Source organism: Heteronotia binoei, chromosome 12, assembly GCF_032191835.1.
Source record: "Heteronotia binoei isolate CCM8104 ecotype False Entrance Well chromosome 12, APGP_CSIRO_Hbin_v1, whole genome shotgun sequence".
Classification (NCBI taxonomy): domain Eukaryota; kingdom Metazoa; phylum Chordata; class Lepidosauria; order Squamata; family Gekkonidae; genus Heteronotia; species Heteronotia binoei.
The window spans coordinates 23,855,704-23,883,698 of NC_083234.1; the positions used below are offsets into that span (position 1 = coordinate 23,855,704).

The window sequence follows — 27,995 nt, forward strand, 5'->3', positions numbered from 1 at the left end:
CTTCTGAAACTGCTAATTTTCTCCAGAGGATTTGATTTCCATGTCTGGAGATCAGCTGTAATTCTGTAAAAACTCAGGACCTAGCTGGAGGTTGGCAGCCCTTGGAAGGACCTTATACCTGGAAGATTCAGGGACACACAACCAATACTCCCTCAAAGTTGTGGAGTCTTATGAGCAAAAATTCTACTTCTTGAGCTACTGGCATTAAATTTGCGAGCTGCTGCATAAATTAGTTTGCTCTGGGGCCATTTTTCCTAAGCTAAGACAAAAACGTGTGAGCTGGAGGCTAAAAAACTGTGAGCTAGCTCACACTAACTCAGCTTAGAGGGAACACTGTCTACAACCCTTCATCTTTCATTTGCTGTACTTACAATGCATCAATTTGACCTGTCCCTAATAGGCGTTAACAGAAGTAGAATTCCCAGCCCTGTCCACTAGGGGCAGTGTGATTTAAAATTAATGATGGATTAGGAATTAATTTGTTTTGACAACTGTAATCCCATGAAGAGTTTGTCAAATGTTTTATTCATTTAGTGTATTTAAAATAAATAATATCTATCTAACCATTACACTTTTATCACATCCATTCTCTAACAAGATCAGAGAGGCATTAAAATTTTCTTTAGTATATCCTGCTTTTCTGAGAGGGTCTAGTCCAAAATCACCCAATGTGCTTCCTTGCTGAGTAGAAATTTGAACTTGAGTCTTCCAAAGTTTAGTCCAGCGGTGTCACTACTGTATCACATTGGTTCAGCATTTGTGTTCTGTCCCACCATTTTTCATGGTTTTGGGCTTGTCTCAATGTGTTTTTATATTTTTTTTGTCGGGAGGCAGGGACCCTTTAATTTTAACAATTCTGGAATAAGTGCAATATTTCCACCAGGCTGGGAAACTCCTAGAGATATGGAGCCCAGGGAAAACGGGGACCCTCTTCACCGTGCAGGATCTGCGTGGATTTCGCACTAAACGCCACGGAGCAGCCGGAAGAGCCGGAAACTCCCGGCGCAAAAGCGGCGCAAACGGAAACCGCCAAAAAGCAGTTTCCGTTTGCACCGCTTTTGCGCCGGGAGTTTCCGGCTCTTCCGGCCGCTCCGTGGCGTTTAGTGCAAAATCCGTGCAGATCCTGCGCGGTGAAGAGGGGCATCGCGCCGGCTGAAGGTGAGTGCGAAAACACCCATTGTGTAGCTCTTGAAGCCCCCACTGTCCAGCTGGCCAGCTTGGAGAAGGCATCCCTCTCTTTAAATCACTTCTCCAAGCCAAACCTCCTTTCTATGGGCTAGTGTTTTGTTTTTTTTGTATAATGCAATTTGGAGAATAAATTTAAAGTTGCTTTATTTCCATCTCTCCCTCCCCTTCCCCATCTGCCTGCCTGCTCTCCAATATCTGATTCCCATGCCTTGTGACTCTTAAACATCGGACATTCATGTCTTGTGGCTCCCAAAACTCTTTTGTTCTATGTGGCTCTTTTGTTAAGCAAGTTTGGCCACACCTGCTCTAGAGGAATTGACATCTGTAGCCTGGAGGTAAGCTGTAATTCTGGGAGATCTCCAGATCCTTCATGAAGGCTGGTATCCCTGCAAACCAAACACTATTGAAATTTTCAGACATTCTCTTGATGCTTTACAATCTGTCCCTTAGAATCTGCCTCATGTTTTATATTAGATCCTGGATACTAGAATTTGGAGTAGTTGTAGAATTTGGAGTAGTACTCATAGCTGGGTATATTGTCCAGAGGACTGCTATGAAGGACTCTGTTAGGCCTTGTGTTCTTTTCTTTGTTTCTTCTGAGCTCAAGACCCAGCCCTGCGTATTCCTGATTGCCTGCCAAACCTTATGCTTGGCTACCCAAATTGTATACTCTTAGAGGTGAGTGTACAATCTGCGTTCTTGGAGAAGACTAGGGGTGCCGGTCTCCAGGCAGGATCTCCTGAGTTTACAGCTCATCTCCTGCAGAGATCAGTTCCCCTGGAGAAACTGGATGTGTTGAAGGGTGGACTCTGTGACATTGTACTTCACTGAGCTCTTCCTGCCCTCAAAGCTTCAGGAGTTTCCCAACCAGGATCGGGCAATTCTGCCCCCCACACTGGTGGCCAAGGGGGACCTGGCAGCCCTAGGCAAGACAGGGGTCATAGGTCACAGCTGAAGCTTTGGGGAGAAGCAGATTAAGCTGTCATGGTGGTCAGCAGCTGATGGCCTCTGACCTTCAACCAGGCCAGACTTTGGGTTTCATGCTCAGCTATGATATTTGTCCCTAGAAGTACGGGGCTGGAGCTGAAAGTTTACATTCTAACCTAAGTTTAAGAATATTTGTTTCTTCCCTATTTGCTGCGGATGCTTTGTTGACTTGCCAAGACTAGGTCCTCCCAAATAAATGTATTTACTTATTTATTTTCGCTAATGTCTATTCCGCCCTATCCCATGGGTGGGCTTAGAACAGATTACAAGAAATTTGAACAAGTAAGTATGAAACAATAGGCAACGAACAACAAATATAAACAGTAAAAAACAATAAAAAAATTAAACAATTACAATTCCTCCATGTCAGGCGGTAGACAAATTAATCAGGCCGTAATACAAACGGAGCTGGGACTGATGGAGTCTGCTTAAGAGCATATGAAAGCTTACATTCTGAATAAAACTTAGTCGGTTTTAAAGGTGCAACTTGTCTACTGTGTCGTTCAAGAGCTGGAACTGGTGATACATCAGTAGGCTCGATAGAAGATGGAATACTGCAGCAAGGGAGGCTGGACTCGATGTACGATGGGCATCTAAATGCTGCTACTTGAGGAATTTCTCACTGCCAGCGCTTGCCATTTCTAGCAGGACCTCCCCCGAGAGCGTGGCTCCTTCCCTTTTTCTCTTGCATCCTCCCTGAATTTTGTATTTCTGGCTGAAGTCAGTCCTGATGGGGAGAGTAGAATACCCTTCTACCACTATGTGTGTGTGTGTGTATTCTTTTTAAAGGACGTGGATCACTCAACACATTTTTTTTTTTTTAAAAGGAATTAGAGACGTGAAAATAACTGGCAACCAAAACAGAGGAACCATTGGGAAGGTTTCAGCTGGGCTTGGAAGCTGCAGCTGACGGGCTGGTTGGCTCCTTCCCATTTGCTGTGACAAAGAGTCAGGATGGAGAAAAGCTAATCAGGAGACCAGCATGGGGAGAGAGGCGTGTTATTTAATTAGCTGTACAATGCCCTGGCTCGGAGGCACGTGGTGCTTCTAATGGAAGGAGATAGATGTCTTTCTAGCCAGGACTAATTGTTAGGAAATAGCAGGGTCTTTGTTCAGGCCCGGCATGGGGTCTGTGATCTTGCCGAGCCTCGAGGGCTGCCCCTGCTTATAATTTTAGATGGATTCTATTCAGGGCAGCTCCACGGCATAACAAGCTGAACAGGAGTCGCATTGTTGGGCAGCCAGGATCGTCGTCCAAGAAAACCACCCCAAGAAATCCAAACACGTATCGAGGCAAGTCTTGCTTAGCCTTGAAAAGCAGAGCTGCCAAACGGAGGCGGTTGGAAGAGGCTGTGTCCGCCCCCCCCCCCCACTCCCAAGGATAAATGGAAGCAGAATGGGACACGTAAAGCAAAGGTCCCTTGAGTGAAAGAGCTCGATTCACATTCAGTAGCACCTTTGGAACCAATATAGTTTTCAGGGTATGAGCTTTTGAGAATCAAAGCTGGGATCTGGAGACCTGACCTGGATGGCCCAGGCTAGCCTGATCTCATCAGATCATGGAATCTAAGCAGGGTAATCCATGGTTGGTACTTGCATGGGAGACAACTAAGGAAGTCAAGGGTTGTTATGGAGATGCAGGTGATGGCAAATCACCTCTGTCTGTTTCTTGCCTTGAAAACCCTACAGGGTCACTATGGTTCATGTGCATTTGATGGCACTTTCCATGATGCCGATTGGCCGAGCTGCTGTTATGTCACGGAAGGTCTCAGTGTGGCAGCTGAGCTACTTTTAGACCCAAAGAACAACAGCGCAGTTAAAAAGAAAGGATGCAGAATCCTGGGAGAGGAGGAATAAAACCATGGGAGTAGGACCAGAGAAGGAGAAGAGGAAAAGAAGGCTGGAGCAAGGAGTCAGAGAAATAGAGTAAACAGAGAGAAGGGGTGCAAATGGCTGAGAACATAGGAGATGCCATGTTGGATCAGGCCAATGGCTCATCCAGTTCAACACTCTATGTCACATGTGGCCAAAAAACCAAGTGCCATCAGGAGGTCCACCAGTGCGGCCAGGACACTAGAAGCCCTCTCACTGTGCCCTCCCCAAGCACCAAGAATACAGAGCATCACTGCCCCAGACAGAGAGTTCCAACAATACACTATGGCTAGTAGCCACTGATGGACTTCTGCTTCATATACTTATCCAATCCCCTCTTGAAGCTGTCTATGCTTGTAGCCACCACCACCTCCTGTGGCAGTGAATTCCACGTGTTAATAACCCTTTGGGTGAAAAGGGTGAGGGGCTGTGGGTACATGGCTGGCATCAGAGGTTGACATGGTTAGGCCTCTAGTGACTGTCAGTCATAGAGAATGCAAAAGTCAAGATAATCTTTGGAGTCTTCCCATCATACAATGGGAAACTGATCCCAGAATCCTCTGGGACCATCATCTATTTCCTGGTAAAAGGAGACACAGAACCCCAACTGACACCATCGGGGATTGAAAGAGGGGGAGAACAAGCTTTGGTTGGACATGGGAATGGATACCCTGGGCCCAAGAGCTCATAAAACCATTCCAATGGTTTTAGAAGAGGATAAGGAAGAGTGACATTCAAACAGTGATCTGCAGGAATCGATGAAATCTTTGGCTGCGGTTCTCTAATATTTTGGTGGCACCTTCCTAGGATACCCTCTAAGGCTCTTCTCTCAGTCCTTGAAGTTCTGTCTGCCTCTTCCATAATGAAAAGGCATGGTCTTTGTTACTGTTGGCGAGGCTTGGTTTTGTTGGGATGTGGTGGGAGCTGCCAGCATCAGGTTAAGAACCTTGTTCTGTCTAAATAATCAACAGTTTGGGCATGTAATTATTGGGATATTTGGTTAATTTATCAGAGTTTGCCAAGTCATAGAAGCGTGATACTGAGTGTAGTAAATACATCTCCCAAGAAGTGTATTGCAAAAGGTAGAGTTACATTTATTCAAGTAGACCCAGTTCACATTCAGGTTGCAGTCAAAAGAAGAGAAAGAAGGCTAATCTAAAAAGTACTTTCCCTGTCACAAATGGTCAGCTTGTCCGACATTGGTATGGGAGTATGAGTTGGGACTTGGGAGTATGAAGGCATTGTCTCTACAGGAGAGACCTGCAGAGACATGTGTCTCTATGGAAGGCTACATGGAGAGTGTGAGAGGACAAAGTAAAGAGGAGAGGTTAGAGCAGGGGTGTCAAACTCATTTGTTATGAGGGCCGAATCTGACGTAAATGAGACCTTGTTGGGCCAGGCGATGCTTGACCAGGCTGTGTCTGTTCCTATTTATGATTAGGTAGCAGAGATAGAAACTTTATAAAGGACACAGACAAACACAATTAAAGAAAATCTAAAACATGCTTAAAACGTTAGCACTCATTGGTCTTAAAGGTGCTTTCTTTGTATTTCTGTCATAGGATCCAGGGAACTGGGCAAAGGAAGTTCTGGCTCTTTCCTTCCTTCCTCAGGGGACCAGGAGGGTGAGGAGCCTCAGGCAATAGAAGGAGGAGAGGCTTGGCTCACTAGCTTTGCTGTGCAATTGAGAGAGCCTGGCAAAGCAAACTCTCCCTCCCCACCTTCCTCCCCAGGGGAGAAGCCTCAGCCAATGGAGAAAATAGAGGTTTTGCTCTGTAGCTCCTGTGCAATTGAGCAAGCCTGGCAAAGCAAGCTGTGATGCAGAAGGGGGCAAGAGAGAGGTAGAAGGAAGGAGATGGCCGCCAGTTGCTTGGGGGCCTGATAGGAGCCCTCCAGGGGCCTGATTCAGGTGTTTGACACCCCTGGGTTAGACGGCATCTCCCAGGTTAAGTCAAACGAGGCATCCCATTCGAGGATATAACATCTATGCACATTTAGAGTGATGTAGCCCCCCCCCCCCCAATGTCCAGTCATGTTGACTCGCTCACTCCAAGATTAACAAGGAGGAATGCTTGATGAAGGGCTATTTGGGTGTAATTAGAATTGAAATCTCCATGCATAGAGACAGTGTACCAGCACTGGAGAACAGCCATCCTTCTTTCGAGCTTTTCCAAATTGTTTCCTGTAATGACTACTTCCACATGCATAAAAACAGGGAGCAACCGCAGAGGATGACTTTGTCCTCTGTGGTCTGCTTGTAGGCTTTTTGGGGACCCCTTTTCCACCACCACACAACACAGGACGCTTGACTAGATGGACCAGTGGTCCGATCTAGCGGAGCTTTTTATTTACATTGCCATCTGTTTGGCCATTATTGGAATAGGTGACAATCTGATCAAAGCCAGGCTATTTCATTTGGCTGATATTGTCAGTGTTTCCTCCTGTCCTTTGATGTGCGTTCTGCGTGACCAAGATGGCTGCCAGTTCTCTGGTATATTGCCTTTCTGAAACGTTTCCCATGTGAACAAAGTTTAATCCCAGTGGCTCCTAGAAGAAGAAGAAGAAGAAGAAGAAGAAGAAGAAGAAGAAGAAGAAGAAGAAGAAGAAGAAGAAGAAGAAGAAGAAGAAGAAGAAGAAGAAGAAGAAGAAGATGATGATGATGATACTGGATTTTTATCCTGCCCTCCACTCAAAATCTCAGAGTCTCAGAATGGCTCACAATCGCCTTTATTTTCCTCCCCCCCAACAGACACCCTGTGAGGTGGGTGGGGCTGGAGAGGGCTCTCACAGCAGCTGCCCTTTCAAGGACAACCTCTGCCAGAGCTATGGCTGACCCGAGGCCATTTCAGCAGGTGCAAGTGGAGGAGTGGGGAATCAAACCTGGTTCTCTCAGATAAGAGTCCACGCACTTAACCACTACACCAAACTGGCTCTCTGACCAGTTTAATTCTGGGTATAAGCTTTTGTGTGCATGCTTGCTTCTGAAGAAGTGTGAATGCACACAAAAGCTTGTACCCAGAATTAAACTTTATTGGTCTTAAAGGTGCCTCTGGATTCAAACTTCGTTCTATTGCTTCAGAACAACATGCCTACCCACCTGAATCTATTTCCCCACATGACTTCACATTCCTGGAAAGAATCTCCCCAGAGTATACCCACATCCATTTACTTTTTCCCTCCATTGCCGTTGTGGTTCCACTCCCAGCAGTCATTTCTAAGCTCTTTCCATTATACGGTTCATTCCCCACTGTTCTTTCCATCAATGGCCACATTGTGATAAAGCCCTTTATGTTGGCTCTTTCCCTTGGAATAACACCATTGGTTCTGATTTTAATCTGGGCTATCATTTGTGCAGTGGGAGAGAACTACCTTTGGCATTTATGGAAAGGGCTTCTAATTAAGATGAAATCTAGGCAATACTGGTGTGCCAGAGAGGTACTGCATGGGAGGTAGTCAACTCCATTAATGTCAGGGTGGGTAAAGCAGGCGAGAGGAAGGGGGGGCAGGGAGGGCAGCACGAACAACTTAAGCGCAAACATTGTGCAGGATATTGATGAAGCCTGATGTGTTTATTGTTGAGAGGCATCAGGAAGCACCACTTGATCAGTTCTGTCCTGTTGCTGTGAAGAGTTTTCCTTATTCCTTATTAGGGAGGGACGGTGGCTCCGTGGCAGAGCATCTGCTTGGGAAGCAGAAGGTCCCAGGTTCAATCCTCAGCATCTCCACCTAAAGAAAGGTCCAGGCAAATAGGTGTGAAAAACCTCGGCTTGAGACTCTGGAGAGCCGCTGCCAGGCTGAGTAGACAATACTGACTTTGATGGATTGAGGGTCTGATTCAGTATAAGGCAGCTTCATATGTTCATATTAACAAGGCTGGTCCCTCCCTCATCTGAATATTAGTTGGTGCAAAGGTTAAATCCTCAATTGACATCTCTTTGGTCCACTGTTCAAGGCCCATTATCAGAAAGGTGCTTTGTACCTAAAGGGAATCCCCAGTGCTGGCTACTGTGTTAATAGACACCAAACGGTGATCCGGAAAGACTGAAGGTCCCAGTTCTGGACTGTTGCAGGTTGCTTTGGAACACAGATGCAAAATGGACTCTGTCTGCCTCCCCTGATCACTGGATAGTAGTGTTCAGACCAAGGATGGCCAAACTGTGGCTTGGGATCCACATGCAGCTCTCTCATACATATTGTGTGGCTCTTGAAGCCCCCACCACTTTGTTAGCTGGCTTGGAGAAGGCATTTGTCTCTTTAGATCACTTCTCCAAGCCAAGCCAGCCTGTGACTTGAAGAATGCAAGTTAATTTCCTTCCTTCCTTCCTCTGATGTTCATGTCTTGTGGCTTTCAAACATCTGACATTTATTCTATGTGGCTCTTACACTAAGCAAGTTTGGCCACCTGGTCCAGACATTATAGCATGGGCAGTAGCAAATCTCCCCCCACCCCCAAAGGCCTTTTCATCATAATAGGAATTCTCTTCCTGTTGATGTCTTCATAACCCTGTATCTGCCTATCTTCTGGAAGCAGTGTTAGTTTCAGGTGGATAGCTGTGTTGGTCTGCAATAGAAGAGCTAGCTTCAAGTCCAATAGCATCTTAAAGACCATCAAGATTTCCGGGATATCAGCTTTCAAGAGTCTGGTGAAGGAACCAAATCTTGTGGGTCATCAATGTGGTACTGGGAGGGACTGTGGCTCAGTGAAAGAGCATCTTCTTGGCATGCAGAAGGTCCCAGGTTCAATCCCTGGCATTTCCAGTTAAAATAGATGCGGTAATAGATGATGCAAAGGACCTTGGGCTGAGATTGTGGAGACCCATGGTCAGTCTGAATAGACAGTACTGACTTTGATGGACCAATGGCCTGGTTCAGTATAAGACAGCTTCATGTGTTCATGAAAACAATGTTAACACTTGTATATGGGGACAACATTTTGCAGATGCAGCCTATAGACCTTTACCAGTGTTTCAATATGCGTTTCAATATAGTTTGCCCTGAGTTTTTGCCGATATGCTCAATGGTGGACTGATCAGATGAATTAGCTCTTGATTAAGGCAGGCTCAGCCACAGTAGTTTCATGAATCTTGTTTGGATTGTTTGGCCTAATTTGAATGTCAAAGATTTATCTCCCAGCTATCACTCAGCTCCATCAGTAGGATTATTCCATGTACGTCAGAAGCTCACAAAGTCACCAGAAGTCTCTGCTAGGATTCAGAATCTGGTTTCTGGTCCCCCAAGGTTTGAAACTGGATTAAGGCAGTGGGCAGAGCACAGCTAATCTGAAAGGGAGAAGGTACCTCTGCAAAGAGTTTGTGATCCTTATTTCCATAGGGATTCTTGAATGTATGCTGGCTGTATCATTTTTAAAATGTATAGTTTTCTGCTGTAAGGGATGCATTGGAATGCACACTTTCATTGGAACACCTGCTTTCAATCCTCAATCAGTGCATAAGACATTGCCCTTGAACGGGAAATATTTGAATGGCGGACAATACTGTGGATCCTTTCAGACTTGTGAGAACTTCCAATTTGATCGTCCAATCACTTGCATCCACACTGTATCCATTGAAAAGCTGTCAGCACCACATGAAGACACATGGAAAATGCCCTGTTTATAAGCCCTGTTCCATCCCCAATTCACAGTTAATCAGAAGTCTAGGAAAGAAGAGGGAATGCAGGACTTAGCTACATGATCTGATGCTACAGGCATCCACCCACCTCCCTTTGTGATTATAGATACCGTAAAGCGTACCCTAAGTTTTCCATCTTGGTTATCTGAATCCAGAATATTTGTAGCAATGAACATATTAGGAATTGTGATGTGTTCCTTTTAATCCACTCTATTTGCATTCTTTGTATGTATTTCTTGTCTGGAGTTAAATGTATATTTTGTGATCTCTATGCCTCCCTCCTTCCTTCCTTCCTCTGCTCCTGCATCTTTGTCACCTGACATGCAAAGTTGTCCCCCTCCGTGCTTGAAGCTCAATGGTAGAAAAAGTTTCTCCTGCTGAGGACTTGGAGGTGGCAGCAGGGTCATTAAAAAGACAGATGCCTCCGTGTGCCTTCAAGCTTAGGAGCTGGTCTTTTTTCTTTCTTTCTTGCAAACCCTACAGCTTCTCAGTTGAGTAGCACAGAAAGATGTGGGATTTCAGCTCCCCGGCCCTGCTCTTTGCTCCTTCCTGCCACTCCGGCTTCTCGCGTGCTCCCATTGGACTCTCCGCCTGTGCTTGCTGGCAGTTGTTTCCGTGAGAACTTTCTGGGACGGGGGGGGGGCACACTGCTGACAACTCCAGGCCAACCGCTCAGCTGTTCATCAGGCAAGGTTCCGAGGCCCCGGCTTTGTCTTCTGCTCCAAGCATTGCTGGTGTGTGTTTGTGGGGGGGGGGGGGAGGTCCTCCTCATCCTGAGCCCACCACTGAACGTCGAGGCATGGCCAGGCCCTTTGTTCCTGCTCCTGGGACCACAGATGCACTTGGACAGCATCCTCCTTTTCTTATAGAAGCTGCAGGTGGCTACATAATCCAGCCCCACCTCTTCTTCCCTCCTCCCTAGCCATCACAACGGGACCGTTCCCCACTGCAAGGGGAAGGACAGTGTGCGTGCCTGTGTGTGTTTGCATAAGTGCTCATTCATGGCCCTGGAAGTTACAACATTCCAATGCAATGTTTTTAAAAACAGAAGACGATTGGCTCCTGGAAACTGCATCATGCTTTCTCCTCCCAAGCCTACAGTGTAATGAGTCGTGCCTAAAGGCAGCTGTTTCTTTGAGATTGGTTTTCAATGGGGAAGGATTTCTTCACACACACATCCAGAGCTGCCAAGCGGCTGGAAGGAGAGTGGGCTGTTCTGCTCTTGGCTCTCTAAACAGTCTCTCTTGCTTTGCAGAAATCAAGCGTGCTTTTTCACGGCGTGGAGAGAAGCGGGAGGCTCATGCAAGGACAGTTGGGCTAGTTGCTATTAGAGGGACATTTTAAAAGTTGGCGGTCCTATATGTAAGGTTGCCAGGCCTGGCTCAAGAAATATCTGGGGACTTTGGGGGCGGAGCCAGGAGCAAGGGTGTGACAAGCATGACTGAACTCCAAAGGGAGTTCCAGCTCTCACATTTAAAGGGACCACACTCCTTTTAAATGCCTTCCCTCCATTTGGAAATAATGAAGGATAGGGGCACCTTCTTTGGAAGCTCATAGAATTGGATCCCCCTAGTCCAATCTTTTTGAAAGTTGAGGGATGTTTTGAGGAAAGGCACCAGATGCTATGCTGAAAATTTGGTGCCTCTCCCTCAAAAAACAGCCTCCCCAGAGCCCCAGTTACCCACAGATCAATTCTCCATTATACCTTTTGAGAATTGGTCTCCATAGAGTATAATGGAGTGCCCAGCAGACATTTCTCTCCCCCTCCCCTCTTTCTGATGACCCTGAAGTGAGGGGAGCGACTCCAAACCAGGGGATCCCCTACCCCCACCTGGGGATTGGCAATCCTACCTATATGGCTACCCAGGGGTCGTTTTGTAGAAAAATAGGTGGTGGAGCTCATCCAGGGATTGTTACACAGTTGCACATACTATTCACTGGACAAGGAGGTGGAACTCTCAGAAAGAGGAGGTGGGACTCTCAGAAAGGTTCAGGAGCTGTGCTCCTGTGAGCTCCCACTGAATCCGAGGCCTATGGCTACCCCTTTCTTTGCAGTCTCCTCTCTCTTGGCTTCCAGCTAGTATCGCTCCCCATCTGCCAGCTTCTCTAAACCCTGACTGGTGGAAGGCAGTGGGCGGTGGGAGAGCGGGACAAAATTCTTTTAAACCAAGTGATGTCCAATGAATGAACGTGAAAGAGAGATGCAAACAAATCCCACGGCTTGTCCCTGACTCCCAGTCCTGAAGAGCTGATCTAGTTGAAGTCATCCTTTTTCTCCATTCCAAATTTCCGTTTCCATAAAAAACAGAATTGCATCTCCCTTCAAAGCATTTCATAAGCGTTTTCCGCAGGGAACTGGAGGCCCAGAAATAGATTAGGTGACGTATATAAGACTGTTTGGCAACCTTGCTTTAAAGAGGCATCCTGACGCTTGGATATTTAGCAAGATTCCCCCCACTCCCTTGTACAGCTGCATGCTTGGGCGGGGGGGGGGGGAATCATCTTCTAACTTTCTGCTGCTGATAGGGGCCAGGCAAAGTCCTAGCTGTAGTCATCTGCTTCTAAGTTGTTCTGCTCAAACAAAACTGTGACCGATTTCACATGAGGCTTGTTCCAGGTGGAGAGCCCTTTTGCTAATGGGGCTTCTCTCCATTTTCGCACAAGTTGCCCCGGAGCTGCGAGTTGGCGTGCTGCTATTCCTCAGCAAGCGAGATCCTCCGACAAGTGGTTTCTGCTTGCTGTGGGAAAGCGGCATGCCAACTCGCAGCTCCGGGGCAACTTGTGCAAAAATGGAGAGAAGCCCTGGGGGCAAAAGGGCTCTCTACCTGGAACAAGCCCTAGTGCGAAATCAGTCTGTCTTTCTTTCCTATTCCTCCTGCCCCACTATGAGCAAAACAAACACAAAACATGGGGATGCATGGTTGAGGAAACTGTGACATTTTAGTTCTTCAAATGCCCTATTCCCTTAGGAAGTGGATATGTGGAAGTCTCGGTGTCTGTCTATAGAACAAAGTTTGAGCCCCACAAAGTTTAATTCTGGGTAGAATCTTTTGCGCGCAGGCACACTTCATCAGGTACATTGAAATAATTTCCCCCAAGCCTTACACAAGAGTTAACAAGCAGATGTGAGAAACAAGTTCGAGCCCAGTGATGCCTCCAAGACTCATTGGCCAATCCACACCAACTTCTCAGACCTGCTGGCATGCCTAGCAACTAACCATCACAAGGGAAAGGGCAACAAAGCTGGCAGTCTGGAACTTGACAGGGCATGGGGGTGAAAAGTGCTATCAAGTTAGCAACCTTGGAGGGCTTTGGATGGGGAAGGAGCCATGGCTCAGTGGCAGAGCATCTGCTTGTCATGCAGCAGGTCCCAGGTTCAGTCCCTGGCATCTCCAGCCAAAAGGACCAGGCAGTAGGGGATGGGGAAGACTTCTGCCAGTCTGAGTAGACAACACTGAGTAGACAATGATAGGAATCGGTATAAGGCAATTTCATGTGTGTTCAAGGCAAGAGACAAACGGAGGTGGTTTGCCATTGCCTGCCTTTATGTAGCAACCCTGGACTTCCTTGGAGGTCTCCCATCCAGATACAAACCAGGTTCAGCCTTGCTTAGCTTCTGAGATCTGACAAGATCAGGGCTTTTTTTGGAGCAGGAATGCACAGGAATGTAGTTTCGGCTGGCCTGGTGTCGGGGTGTGTGGCCTGATATGCAGATGAGTTCCTGCTGGGCTTTTCCTACTATATATATATATATATATATATATATATATATATATATATATATATATATATATATATATATATATATATATATATATATATATATATATATAAAAGCCCTAGCCTGGGCCATCCAGGTCAGGGCATGTAGAGGATCAGTAGCTAAAGCAACTCCAGGGGACACAAGTGGCAAATATTTTGATAGCAAGAATTTCAAATGCAGTGTCCCTCAGATCAGAAAGCCTTGTTGCAATGCATCCATGCATGTGCAGGGCCAGTAGCTAGTTCTGCACAGTAGACTGCTTCCTTGAAGCATGAGCCTTGCCTATTCTCCTCCTATGTAGTGAATGGCATTGATGTGTTGTCATTTGGTCTCTTCCAAAGGGTACATGTATTGGAAAGTTATTTAAAAGATCTCTGGCACATGCAGATTGCCCTCAGACTTCTCTAGATCGGGGTCACCATGATAGATAGATAGATAGACAGACAGACAGACAGACAGACAACTTGGATACACAAAAATAATGTTATGTACAAAGCTACCGAATGGGATTTTATACAAAACGTGATAGCAAAATACATCAATGCTATTTACCAGCTAAGCAAAACCAGCTTGCCAGAATGGTGTGAAAAGGTAAGTTTCTTGTGAGAGAACCACAGGGAGGAAGAAAAAAAACACACACCAGGTTGTAGGGTTTTTTTTTTTTTTAAAAAAGATGGTGCCAGTAATTGCTGCTTTTGTGAGTCATATGTTCCTATCTGTGTTTTGCTGTTTGTGGTCTCGGCAACAATAAAATATCTGATGTGCGACCCAAGTCTTTCTTTGTAATGTGCAGGTGTGATGCAGACCTCACATATTTTGCGACAAGACTCACAAACTGTGGGTTGGATTTGGCCTTGCACACACTCTGCACTGTATCAGTAGTGGAGAAATTGCCCCTTTTGAAGACACAAAACAACAGTTGCTAACATTTCATTGATTTGGGATGTGCTTCTCTGGATTGGGGTTCCCAGCCTGGTGCCCATGGGTACCATGGTGCCAGCCTGCCAGCTCCTTCTCTGGTATCCACTGAATGCTTTTACAGAGTGGGAGGAGCTAAGAGGGGCATTTTGGTATAGAGCAGGCGTGTCGAACTTCTTTGTTATGAGGGCCAGAACTGACATAAATGAGACCTTGTTGGGCTGGGCCATGTCGAGCCAGGCCATGTGTGTACCTATTTAAGCTTGGGTAGCAGAGATATAAACTTTATAAAGGATACAGACAAACACAATTAAAGATTTTTGCTTTAAAAAACCTTAAAATAAGACATACTTGTTGGTCTTAAAGGTGCTTTCTTTGTATTTCTCCCATGGGATCTAAGGAACTGGTCAAAGGAAGCTCTGGCTCTGCACCAGGAGGGGGACGAGCCTCAGCCAATAGAAGGAAGAGAGGCTTGGCTCAATTGCTCTGCTGTGCAATTGAGAGAGCCTGGCAAAGCAAGCTGCCCCTCCTCCCCAAGTGAGGAGCCTCAGCTAATGGAGAAAATAGAAGTTTTGCTCTGTAGCTCCCGTGCGATTGAGCAAGCCTTGCAAAGCAAACTGCTATGCAGAAGGAAGCTAGAGAGAGGGAGAAGGAAGAAGATGACATCCAGTTGCTTGGGGGCCTGATAGGAGCCCCTCAGGGGCCTGATTTGGCCCCCAGGCTCCATGTTTGACACCCCTGGTAGAGAGCCAGCTTGGTGTAGTGGTTAAGTGCACAGACTCTTATCTGGGAGAACCGGGTTTGATTCCCTGCTCCTTCACATGCACCTGCTGATGGGACTATCTATCTATCTATCTATCTATCTATCTATCTATCTATCTATCTATCTATCTATCTATCTATCTATCTATCTATCTATCTATCTATCTATCTATCTATCTACCTACCTACCTACCTACCTACCTACCTACCTACCTACAAACATCTTCCATAAAATTGAATAAAATTTTTCTGACTTCATCTGTTGTGAGTAATTCCCTCCTTAGGAAGTCTTCACCCCACTAAACTGGACTTCCAGTACAGTAAGCTCATGGACTTGGTCACATGCGGTTGAATTTGGACCCGGGAGACGAGTTCAAATCCCTACTCTTCCACAGAACTTTCTGAGTGAGCTTGGGCCAGTCTCCCACTCTCTCTCAGAGCCTGGCCTACCTCATGTAAGGATGCCAACCTCCAGGTGGCACCTGAAGATCTCTCACTATCACAATTGATCCCCAGGTGGCCAAGATCAGTTTCCGCAGACAAAATGGCTGCTTTGTAGGATGAATTCTGTAGCCTTGTATCCCACTGAGATCCTTCTCCTCCCCAAACCTCACCCTCCCCAGGCTCCACCTCCAAAATCTTCAGGTATTTGACAACCCGGAGCTGGCAACTACCTGATGGGGTGTATAAAAGAGGGAAGGGTAAACTATATACATCACCCTGATCTCCTTGGAAGTAGGGCAGGGTAAAAATGTACTTGATAGATAGAAAGAGTGCCGTTGCCTTGCCGAGTGCCAGAATAAAATACTTGAAAGGGGGGGGGGAGATAATCTAATTTCAGAGTCTAAACCATATCAGTTCCCTCATTTGCATCCTCCCAATCCCGATGAAGACTTGATAAGAAATCTTCCACAGCGCTTAACAGCGTACAGCCACTGAGACAAGAAATAAAACTGGAAAGATGATATATAGCCTGTAGGTTGTTCTGTTTCATTTTTTTTTTTTAACCACAGGAAATAGACTGACTCTTTTTCATGCCCTTATACGTTCTCCAGTAGTACCTCTGGATGGTTTCCAAAGCAGTCAGAAGTTCAATTCAACCAAGCTGACCCATCTCAAGAAACGAGCAGTTGTGTAATACTTGTTATTAAACCCCACCCTCACCTTGACCTGTTATATCTTAAATATTGCTACATGCTAAAAAAAAAAAGCAGAGCAGCAAGAGGACAGTAATCTTTCTTCCTATTTTTACTACATGCATTGCAAACAAGGGGGCAGATTATGTTTTTGATCAGCCTCTGGTATCTGCAATTAGAGCGACAGAATAGACAGCTTCCAGAGGGGGCTGGAGAAACATATGGAGCAGAGGTCCATCAGTGGCCCTTAGCCACAGGGTATTGATGGAACTCTCTGTCTGGGGCAGTGATGCTCTGTATTCTTGGTGCTGCGGGGGCAACAGTGGGAGGGCTTCTAGTGTCCTGGCTTCACTGGTTGACCTCCTGATGGCACTTGGGTTTTTTGGCCACTGTGTGACAGAGTGTTGGACTGGATGGGCCACTGGCCCGATTCCACATGGCTTCTCTTATGTTCTTACAATTTTTCCTTTCATGGTGGGCACACTCATGATTTTTTAAGCATGTATTTACTCCACATTTCCTTGAAGAACTTCAAGCAGGCATGGATAGCTCAAGGTGACATACGTGGCACAACAACCTGTAAGGCAGGCCAGGTGGAGAAATGCTTGTATAAAACTAATATAAAGCTCCTTAACTTCAAAAAGCAGCTGCAGAGGGGCCTAATACAGAGATAAGGGATTAGCATTCTGCGTCCTTGCCCATTTCCCTGATCAGAACTGCCCTAGCTCTTGCAAGTTGCAATGTGGGGGTGGGGGAACCCGTCTTTTCCCCTATGGGCTAAAAGATGGTGGGGATTTGGACTGGAAAAATGGCACTGGAACAGTCTCCCTCTGTTGGATCAGTTCCACACAGTACATCTAATCTGGCTATGGGCAGTCCACAATCCCTTTTCTCACCCTGCTACTTTTTGGAAGCTAAACTGCATGTCAGGATTTATTTATTGACTTTATTTATGTATCCTGCCTTTCACCCCAATGGGGACTCAAAGTGGCTGGCATTGTTCAGAACAGTTTGTTCCCCTCCATTTTTGTCCTCGCAACCACTTTATAAAGTAGGTTAGGCTGAGAGTGTGTGACTGGCCCAAGGTCACCCAGTGAGCTTTCATGGCACAACTGGGGATTTGAACCTGGGTGTCCCTGATTCTAGGCCACTACCCGAACCACTGCCCCTTGCCTAGATCTCCATTGTCGTGTGCAGGGTTTGAATTCAGCAGGAGCTCACAGGAGCACAGCTCTTGAACCTCCAGCTAGGGTCTGCATGCAGTGAGTTCTTTCCCTGCTGCACACAGATCCCAGGGCATATGCAAATGAGATACGTTACTGAGCTCCTGCACAGTTTTTTCCTACAAAATGACCCCTGGTCATGTGTAATTTGGGCTCATATAGATTTCTATGGTAGCCCTGCTGAACAAAGTTTGAGTCTGCTATTATGTGAGCCCAGCTTGAGTCCAGTGGCACCTTTACTCAGGGTAGAAGCTTTCGTGAAAAAGTGCAGTTGCACACGGAAGCTTATACCTGGAATGCAGTTTTATTGCCACTGGACTCATATAGTGCATTGCAAGACTTGAGTATTTAGGTCTGCCAGGCAAAGCAGCAGTGAGTGGAGCCAGTAGGTTTAGTAGAGGAGAGAGGGCTGGCTTGCCAACTTCTCTGGTGGGAGGGGCCACTCCTGCCTACAGAAGAGGCCCTGCGACCTCCTCCCATACAGACCAGGAGACAGAAGGAAGAATAATTGGCAGTATTTCAGAGCTTCATTCATCACAAGATTAATAGACGTTGTAAGATCACCCATCAGGCTAAAGGGCTGATCCCTCTCCTTCCGGGCCTCCATTATAACCCCCCCCCCCCAAACAAAAAAAAGACTGTTTGACAGTAGGGCTGCGGTCAAACGCACTAAGGTAATGCACCTTCAATCCACTTTCAATGCACTTTCCAACTGGATTTTGTGTGAACTGGCATAATCCAGTGCATTATTTAGCGACCTCAGCCTAGGTGTGGCAATTGGGTGGTTCTTACAGTAACTCCGGGATAATTAATGTGGAGCAAAATAACTGATCTTTTGCTTTATGGCGGAAATTGACCCCCCACCCCTTTCCCGCTCGGCTAGGAGCGGAGGGGGCCGAGCGCAGTCTACAGGGGTGGGCCCTGGCGGCGCCCTCCTTTTTTCTTTTTCCCCATCGCGCCGGCCGGGGGGCAGCTGGCGGGTTTCGCTGGGGCTTTTGAAGCAGGCCGCTGGGGCGGAGGGAGGCGCGTCCCTCCCCCGGCCGCTGTCACGGAGCAGAGGCCGGCCCACGCGCTTCCCTCCTCCCCTCCGGCCCAGAGCTCCTCGCCCTGCAAACCGCTACTGGGCTGGGGAAGAAAGCAGGGGAGGGGGGGGGGCAGGACCAGCGCGCCCAGGCGACTCGCACCAGAAACGCCCTCGCTGAAAGAAGGGGACGCGGAAGGGAGAGCTCCAGAGCCCATCGGGCCGTGCCGCGCCGCAGGAGGAGGAGAGGCGACGAGAGCGAGAGGGACCCCGCGGGGAGCCAGGCGGCGGCGGACTCGCGTTTTCTTGCCCACCCCAAACTTTGCGCGCAGGAGAGGCGCGCGGGGCGGGGGCGCTTTCCCAGCCGCGGGGGCCCCCCCAGGATCCACCCCAGGCAGTCTCCCGCTTCGTGCGCGCCCCCCCCTCACCATGAAGGCGGCCGTGGACCTCAAGCCCACCCTGACCCTCATCAAAACGGAGAAAGTGGACGCGGATCCCTTCCCGTCTCCCGGTAAGTCGCCTCGTCTTGCCAACCCTGCCGGAGGAGGAGGAGGAGGGCAGGGGGGACGTCGCCCCCTTTGGCCTCGGCTTCTTTCGCGGCGAGAGGCAGTTTCCCAAGGGATGGGTTGGGGGACTCCCTTGGGCAGGCGGCTGGTCAGTTTCACCGGGGGTTGGAGGGGGGGCTCCTTTAGGCAGGGGCTGGTCAGTTTCACAAGGGATCGGGGGCGCTTTCGGCCAAGGGGCTGGTCGGTTTCACTGCCGCGAGGGACTTGCCCGGATTTCTTGGAAACTTCGGCTTCCCGGGATTAGGAGCGCCCGGGAACATTCTCAACTCTTTAATCTATCCCGATGACTGCTGGGTGACCCCTAATCGAGGCGGCGGCTGGTTTCATTGCTGGATCGTTTGATCTGCCGAGAAGGCTTTCTCCTCCCTCCTTACTCAGGGAAGGGGCGTTGATGTTCATTTTGGCTTTATTGGGGGCAGGGAGCTTCAACGTGAGGGTGTTTGAATTCCTGTGGGTTTCCCCCCCCACCCACTTCCCCCGTTTCCTAGCGTACCACCTCAGAGCCAAGGCTGGGGAAGATGCTGTTTCTCGGGTGGGCTGGCTGACTTGGGGGACCCTGGTCTGGAACACTCCTTCCCCTGTCTCTTAGGAAAGGAAAGGTCCCCTGTGCAAGCACCAGTCGTTTCCGACTCTGGGGTGACGTTGCTTTCACAACGTTTTGACGGCAGACTTTTTTTAAGGGGTGGTTTGCCATTGCCTTCCCCAGTCTTTTACACTCCCCCCCCCCCCAGCAAGCTGGGTACTCATTTGACCGACCTCGGAAGGATGGAAGGATGGAAGGCTGAGTCAACCTTGGGCCGGCTACCTGAATCCAGCTTCTGCCGGGATCGAACTCAGGTCGTGCAGTACTACTGCTTTACCACTCTGCCCCTGTCTCTTAGGTCTGCTGTATTTGCCGGTGGGCACAGCTGTACTGTACTCCCAGAAGTGTGGGAGAGGGAAGCAATGAGGCTGTGTGGGCTGAAAGTTAACATCTCTTTCTCTCCGGGGTGCAAATTACATACCATGTTTTTTTTTTTTTTTTTTTAAGGTAGTTGGTATTTGCTGAAAGCAGCACATTCTGGTGATGCCAAGGAACAAATTTTGAGAAGATTGGCTGGGTGGGAATGAGGAGGGAGAAGAAACCGTTGCATCCAGGATCACTTTGTTGGCTTTTCTCCCCAAACGAGCGCCTTTTGCTTAACTCTTTGCTCTCTGGTCCCGGATAGGCAACAGATTTGGCTGGGTTCAGGTTCCCACTCCGCCTTGAAACTCTGCAGCCGTTCACTCTACCTTGCACGGTTGTTGTGAAGATAACAGTATAGGTGCTATTCAAAGATCCTGAAAAGGTGGGGTGGAAAAGGAAGAGGAGGAAGGGATAAGGATGAGATGAATTGCTGTTTGAAGAGAATTCAGAGGTGAACTTTGGAGGGATTTGAGGAAGATGAAATTCAGATCCTTCTTACTTTTCCCCTAGCAGAAAATGCATGCTTTTTTTTTTTTTAAAAAAAGATCCTTTCAAAAAACAAGCAAAATGGCTTTTTGTGCCTTTGCTGATACAATAATGATGCAAAATGACACATAGAACAAAAGTTCATTTTTCCCCATCCAGAAAGGTGTGTGTGTATGTGTATATATATATATATATATATATATATATATATATATATATATATATATATATATATATATATATATTCAATTAATAAGAGCCTTTGTGGGGGCATTTGGGTGGGCGGGAGAAACAGGGTGATTGTCCCCTTTAAGAAAGTGCTACCATCGGCTCAGCATCTCCCCCCTCCCCCACTTGGTGTAAAGTTTTCAATATCTCATCAAAGATTTTTATCAGTGTTCTGCAGTGCTGTTGCTAAGCCGTTCAACCCCCACCCCGCCCCCACCACCCTAAGACTGGGAAAATTGTATGTTGAAGGTGGGGGGGGGGAGGAGAGGCGGCTGTCTGATGTTATCTTGAGAGATGGTTTCGGTAACATGTTGCTATGTTACGGTTACCATCATTAACTTTGAGCTGCTCTTCTCTGTGGTTAACGTGAAGCAAGACCGGTACATTGCTGCAGACCTTCTAACCTCAGATGACTTGAGCACTGGCCTTCAAAAGCAAACCTTTCCACCTTCTGGGGAAAGGGTGTGTGTGTGGCTCTGATGCTTTTGGTCGTGCAGAATTACAGGAGGGGTGAGAGTGGTTAAAATTCAGATCTTCCTCTTCTCCACCCCGCCCAGTATCCTAGCAATCAGCTCTCGGGGTCTCTTTTCTTTGCTTCTACATTAAACAGGAGAACCTGCGGTGCTAGAACCACATTTTTATTCTAGTTGATGCTCTTCTAGAAAGCCATCTTGGGGTCGTGGTTGGAGTGTTAGGCTTCAATTCGGGAGACTCAGGTTCGAATCCCCACTCTGCCATGGAAGCTTGCTGGGTGACCTTGGACCAGTCACACGCTCTCAGCCTAGTTTATATGACAGGGTTGTTGTGAGGATAAAACAGAGGAGACTATGTAAACTGCTTTGGGTCTGGAGACCAAGTCCTATGAAGAAAGATTGAAGGAGCTGGGCATATTTAGCCTGGAGAGGAGGTGGTGACGTGATCTCCATCTTCAAGTACTTGAAGGGCTGTCATATTGAGGATGGTGCAGAATTTTTTTTCTGTGGCCCCAAAGGGTAGGACCAGAACCAATTGGTTGAAATTAAACTGGAAGAATTTCTGGCTCAACATTAGGAAGAACTTCCTGACAGTCAGAGCGGGTCCTCAGTGGACCTCAGGTCTCCTCGGGAGGTGGTGGGCTCTCCTTCCTTGGAGGTTTTTAAACACAGGCTAGATGGCCATCTGACAGCAATGCACATCCTGTGAATTTAGGGGGAGGTATTCGGGAGTTTCCTGCATTGTGCAGGGGGTTGGACTAGATGGCCCTGGAGTGCCCTTCCAAGTCTAGGATTCTATGAACTAAAAAATAATTATGGACTGGAGCCCCCCTTTGTACCTTGGTGTGGCCGTTCGTGTTTCTGAGCTGGCACTCAAGCCTTTAGGAAAGGGAGCCCTGCCTTTTGCTGGGGTCAGCTGCTTTTAGGTGGCACGTGGGGGAAGGTGAAGTATGCTGAAAAGTGGCCATCCCATGGATTTGCAGCTTATGAAGTTTTCAAGGCAAGAGACAAGCAGAGGTGGTTTGCCATTGCCTGCACCTGCCTAACAACCAGTGTTCCCCCTAAGCTGAGTTAGCGTGAGCTGGCTCACAATTTTTTAGGCTCCGGCTCACACATTTTTTGTCTTAGCTCAGGAAGGATGGCTCCAGAGCAAACTGATTGATGCAGCAGCTCACAACTTTAACAACTCACAGCTGTCTATCTACGGGACCGCCTTTCTCCATACGTTCCCCAGAGAGCACTGCGCTCAGGGACACAAAACCTACTGTCTATCCCCGGACCAATCTTATGGAGAGCAAGCCTGGTGTGGATATGAAGTGTAATTCTCAGGCTAGACTAGGCGTGGCCAAACTTGCTTAATGTAAGAGCTACATAGAATAAACCTCAGATGTTTGAGAGCCACAAGACATGAATGTCAGAGGTTCGAGAGAAGGAAGGAAGGAAAATAGACGAAGGGGAGGGAGGTAGGGGAGAGGTGGGAAGAAAGCTGCTACCTTCAATTGCATTCTCCAAGCTGCAGGCTGGCTTGACTTGGAGAAGTGGTTTAAAGAGACAAATGCCTTCTCCAAGCCAGCTGGCAGGGCAGTGGGGGCTTCAAGAGCCACACAATATGTGTGAAAGAGCCACACGTGGCTCCCAAGCCACAGTTTGGCCACCCCTGGGCTAGACTCAAAGCATATGCCAAGATCGGGCCTACTTGTTGGAGATATGTGCTTTATCCAGACTAGACCATCTAATAATGTACAGAAGGTCTACACAAAATGAGCTAAGCACCTGGTTGATGAAAACCTCAGTTCCCAAGCTGCTAGATACTTGACAGATGTCCTATAGGCAAACCATTGCTCTTTTTATTCAGCCCTCCCTTTCTGAACCTACTTTACAGGGTTGTTGTAAAGATGCCTAAGATAATACTATATAGACAGCTCTGTCCACCATAAAGCACTATAGGAAAGCTAAGTCGTGATGGTAAGAGGCCTTGTAAATTAATTCATGACAGTCACTGTCACAAAAAAAAGAAGTTTATTGGTTAGCAACAGCATGGAAGGAGGCTGGGGGAGAGAAAAATAACTTTAGTTCACAAAGGCAATTTTTAACATTCCAGGGTAAACAAAAGGCTATTTATGTGCTCCGAGTACATCATGCTAGAGGCATTCGCAGGACAAAGAAGTCTAGCGAGAGAGATACCCAGAACCTAAATTTAGTCACGGTCAGTTTTGGGATATCTGTATGTTCTGCATGTGAATCTGTTCCAGTGAACATAAGAGAAGCCATGTTGGATCAGACCAGTGGCCCATCCAGTCCAACACTCTGTGTCACACAGTGGCAAAAAAACCCAGGTGCCATAAGGCAAGTATAAATCAAAGTCTTGATTATCTAAATGTTATGGTTGTTCTCCAACTCATTTGATTTGTTGCTATTTGTAGAACAATCTGAATCTGGGTCTGAGGAAGAGATATGTGAGTTTGGAAGGTTTGTACACTTAAGAGCCTTGCTGGATCAGACCAGTGGTCCATCTAGAAGAAAAAGAAGAAGAAGATATTGGATTTATATCCCGCCCTCCACTCCAAATTTCAGAGTCTCAGAGAAACTCACAATCTCCTTTATCTTCCTCCCCTACAACAGGCACCCTTTGAGGTGGATGGGGCTGAAAGGGCTCTCACAGCAGCTGCCCTTTCAAGGACAACCTCTGCCAGAGCTATGGCTTACCAAAGGCCATTCCAGCAGCTGCAAGTAGAGGAGTGGGGAATCAAACCCAGTTCTCCCAGATAAGAGTCCGCACACTTAACCACTACACCAAACTGGCTCTCTCACCAAACTGGCTCTCTTCAGCATCCTGCCTCACACAGTGGCCAACCAGTTCCTCTGGGGGACCAACAACAGGGTAGAGAGGCTGAGGCCTTCCTCTGATGTTGCCTCTTAGCTCTGGAATTCAGAAGTTGACTGCCTCTGAACATGGAGGTTCTCCTCAGTCACTTCGGCTAATAGTCATTTATAGACCTATTCTTCATGAATCTATTTAATCCCCTTTTATAGCTGCTTATTCCTGTAGCTCTCACTACATCCTTTAGCAGCAAATTCCACATTTAATTTATTTTTTCATTCTAATTTGAGTGTCGCCTTAAGAGAGAGAGAGTTCTCACTAGATTGCTCCATGGACTATGAATACGATGTATTTGGCTTCCAGTAAACATCTCAGTTATGAGCCCCATGGTGCCGAGTGGTAAAGCTTAAGTACTGCAGTCCTAAACTCTGCTCACAACCTGAGTTCGATTCCTGCGGAAGCTGGTTCAGGTAGCCAGCTCGAGGTTGAATAAGCCTTCCATCCTTCCAAGGTCAGTAAAATGAGTACCCAGCTTGCTGGGGGGAAAGTGTAGATGACTGGGGAAGGTAATGGTAAACCACCCCGTAAAAAGTCTGCCGTGAAAAGGTTGTGAAAGCGATGTCACCCCAGAGTCGGAAACGACTGGTGCTTGAACAGGGGACTACATTTACCTCTTAAACATCTCGGTTCCATGCGAGATGCCATTGCTTTCATTGAAAATCCTAGGTGGCCTGTGTCTTGCATAACTTGAGGACAATGGTTCTGTTTCTGTTTGTCCTTGGAGATTGTCCAGCAAGGCCCTGCCCTCTGTATGTATCTCATTCATTTATTGAGGAGATTTCTATGCTGCCTTCCCAGATGAAATAACCAAAGTGAATTGCAACATAAGGCAAGTACAATTACTAAACACCCAAATTGAAACTGATATAGTTAGTTAGTTTATTTGATTTATATCCCACAGTCCCTGTCGCAGCAGGTTTAGGGCGGCTCACAATACATAAAAGGAAAACAATAAAAACATTTAAATTAAACATTAGGTTAAAACAATTTAAAACAATTTGATGCTAATTTCCATACAGTTTAAAGATGGCATTCAATGATCTTAAACATCCATTTAGATCTCATAACAGACCTATTTTTTTAAAAGGCTTAATCCAGCAGTCATTAAAAACCAACAGGACAAGAACCACAAAAAAAGCAAGCTAAAATCCTTAAAATGAGGCCATGAAATGTTTTAAAAATACCAGCCCAAATCTACTGGAGGACCTAACAGGCCCTGCCTGGTTATAACTGATATAAAGGGAATTTCCCAGGGGGAAAAAAGCCTGCAAACCTTTTGATATATCAGGATTAACATAAATTACCATATTGACCTCTAAGGCTGTGGTCTCATGAAACTGCCATATGCCGAATTAGACCCTTGGCCCATCCAAGTCAGTATTGTCTACTCAGACTGGCAGTGGCTCTACAGGGTCTTTCCCATCACCTGTTGCCGGATTCTTTAAGTGGTGATGCTGGTGATTGAACCTGAGACCCTGTTCATGCTGAACAGATGCTCTGCCACTGCTATAGCTCCTCTCCTAGTCTCCAGACTAGTTGAGTTTGTGGGCTGTTTGGGATTTTGAGGAACGGCAGTGGGCACAGCCACAAAACAACTGGCACGGGAGGTGAGGCCAATTGCAAAACGTTGGCAGTTTCCCAGCTTTGCATCCTCCCGTACTGGAGGCAGCTAATTCCGAACAGGTCTCCTTCCTGCAGAACAAACAGAAGTACCTCCAGGGCTCTTTTAAACCCCCTTCTAATCTGACAAAGTGGAGTAAAGCCAAGATAAGCTCTTTACTTGTGTGTGTGGGGGGAAGCATAGGTACCACACAGAGGATCGCTGCCCCCGGAGCCTCGATAAACCTCCTGGTGTTGCTGGCACCCGGAGGCTTGACAAACGGGGCAATGGAGGCCAAGCCAGGTGTTTTAATGTTGCTGGGTTGCAATGCTGTGCAGACCTGGCATTCAGCCGATAAGCTTCTCCAAGCGACAAGCTTTCTTTTCATCCTTCGGGGGTGTAGAGTATTGGAATCAGCACAGCGCCGCGCAACCCGAGCCGCCCGCGGGTCGCCTTGCGCAGCGCGGGAAAGCCACCCCAATCAGCTCCAAGGGCGGGAAGTTCGACTGGCCAGGATTGGGCTGGCCAGCAAAGGGGATGTTCCGGGATGCTTGTATATATTGGCGGACCCGACCGCGTGTTAACCAGTTCGGTAGTGTGCTAGCTATTAAATACTTATGCCTTCACCACGACTCGTCTCTCAGTACACTACACTGGCGACGAGGGTGGGATCTTGCTAGGCCAGGCCACCCCGCGGGGAACCAGCCCTGGCCGGAGACGAGGAAGGCGAGAGACCGACGACCGAGCAGCCCGCCGCCACCATGGCGAACTCTAGCGTAACGACGGGCCACCTTGCTGAATTCAACCCAGAGCACCCCGAGAGATGGGAGACCTACACCGAACGGGTCGAGTGCTACCTGAGGGCGAACTTGATCACTGATGATGACCGGAAGAGAGACGTCCTGCTGAGCGTCTGTGGGGAAGAGACTTTCGAAATCGCACGAAACCTCTCCGCTCCAGAAAGGCTGACCGAGAGATCCTACGGGGAGATCGTGAGACTCCTCACGGGCCACTTTGCGCCCCAACCCTCCATCGTCGCCCGCCGATTCCTCTTCCACAAGAGGGACCAGAAGTCGGGGGAGACAGCGGCGGTCTACCTGGCGGCACTTCGGCAAATCGCCGGGAACTGCAGTTTTGATAAGAGGGACGAAGCCCTGAGGGACCGTTTCGTCTGGGGCCTCCGAGACGAACGGCTGCAACAGAAGCTCTTCGCAAAAGAAGAGCTCACCCTACAACAAGCCTTCAACGAGGCGACGGCGTTTGAGAGGGCCACCAAGGCGTACGGCCAGCAACGCGGGGAGGCAGTACACCAGGGTGAAGCAGAGCCAGAGGTCCGAGCAGAGGGAGACGCGTTCCAGCTCCGACGACCGCAAAGAACCGACACACGGGCCCCCGCGAGGCCACGAGCAACGGAGAGGCCCACCGCCACCACCGGTTCCAGGTGCGCCAGCTGCGGCGACCCCCACGAGCGAAGGGACTGCCCGTACCGCCACCTGGACTGCCGCAGCTGTGGGAAGACGGGCCACATCGCCCGGGCTTGCCGGGCCAAAAACAGCCGCCGCCAACCGTCAGCGCATCACGACTCCTTGGATGCCTACACGACGGCTTCCACCAGTCTACAGGTACTGAACCTGCCCCTTGCAGCCCCCGACAAGGTCAAAATGTCGGTCCTGATCGAGGGCGCCCCATGCCTCATGGAAGTAGACTCGGGTTCCTCCATCTCGATCATTTCGGAGGAAACCCTCAAGAGACTATGCCCCCGCCGCCGCCTCCATACGAGGCCAGCGGACTTCGTATTAAGGGACTTTCAAAAAAACCCGGTACACATCGTGGGGTGGGCCCGGGTGAATGTGGAACGAGGGAGTTTTAGAGGACCCCTAGACATCCTGGTGGTCAAGCGCCAACTGACCACACTCCTAGGGCTGGCTTGGTTCCAGCCTCTGGGAATCCAGCTAGTGGGGGTAGACCACATGCGGACCAGCAATTTCGACGGGGTCTGCCGGGAGTTCCCAGAGGTCTTCGACGGGTCCCTGGGGAGCTACAAGGGGCCGCCCATCACCCTACCGATCGACCCAACGGTCCGGCCCATAAGGCTCAAGGCGAGACGCGTCCCGTTCGCCCTAAAACCGAAAATAGAGGCGGAACTGGACCGCCTCACGGCCCAAGGCGTCCTAGAGCCAGTCACATACGCCGACTGGGAGACCCCTATAGTGACACCCGTAAAACCCAACGGGGAGGTGAGGATCTGCGCTGATTACAAGTGCACGATCAACAAGGCTCTACAGGACAATCCCTACCCAGTCCCGGTGGTCAGC

General features: G+C 48.1%; 1 protein-coding gene across 4 annotated transcripts in view; it reads left to right on the forward strand.

Annotated features, from left to right (window-relative positions):
* ETS1 (ETS proto-oncogene 1, transcription factor) overlaps positions 1 to 27,995 on the forward strand; it is a 161,029-nt gene that overhangs the window by 41,158 nt on the left and 91,876 nt on the right. Inside the window, exon 1 of one of the 4 annotated variants that reach the window (XM_060251150.1) lies at positions 18,930 to 19,011. The exons of the other annotated variants lie outside the window; for them this stretch is intronic. Coding sequence (XP_060107133.1) covers positions 18,930 to 19,011 — 82 coding nt within the window. Of the gene's footprint in view, positions 1 to 18,929; positions 19,012 to 27,995 lie in introns of those variants that run through there. 4 annotated transcript variants of the gene reach the window in all.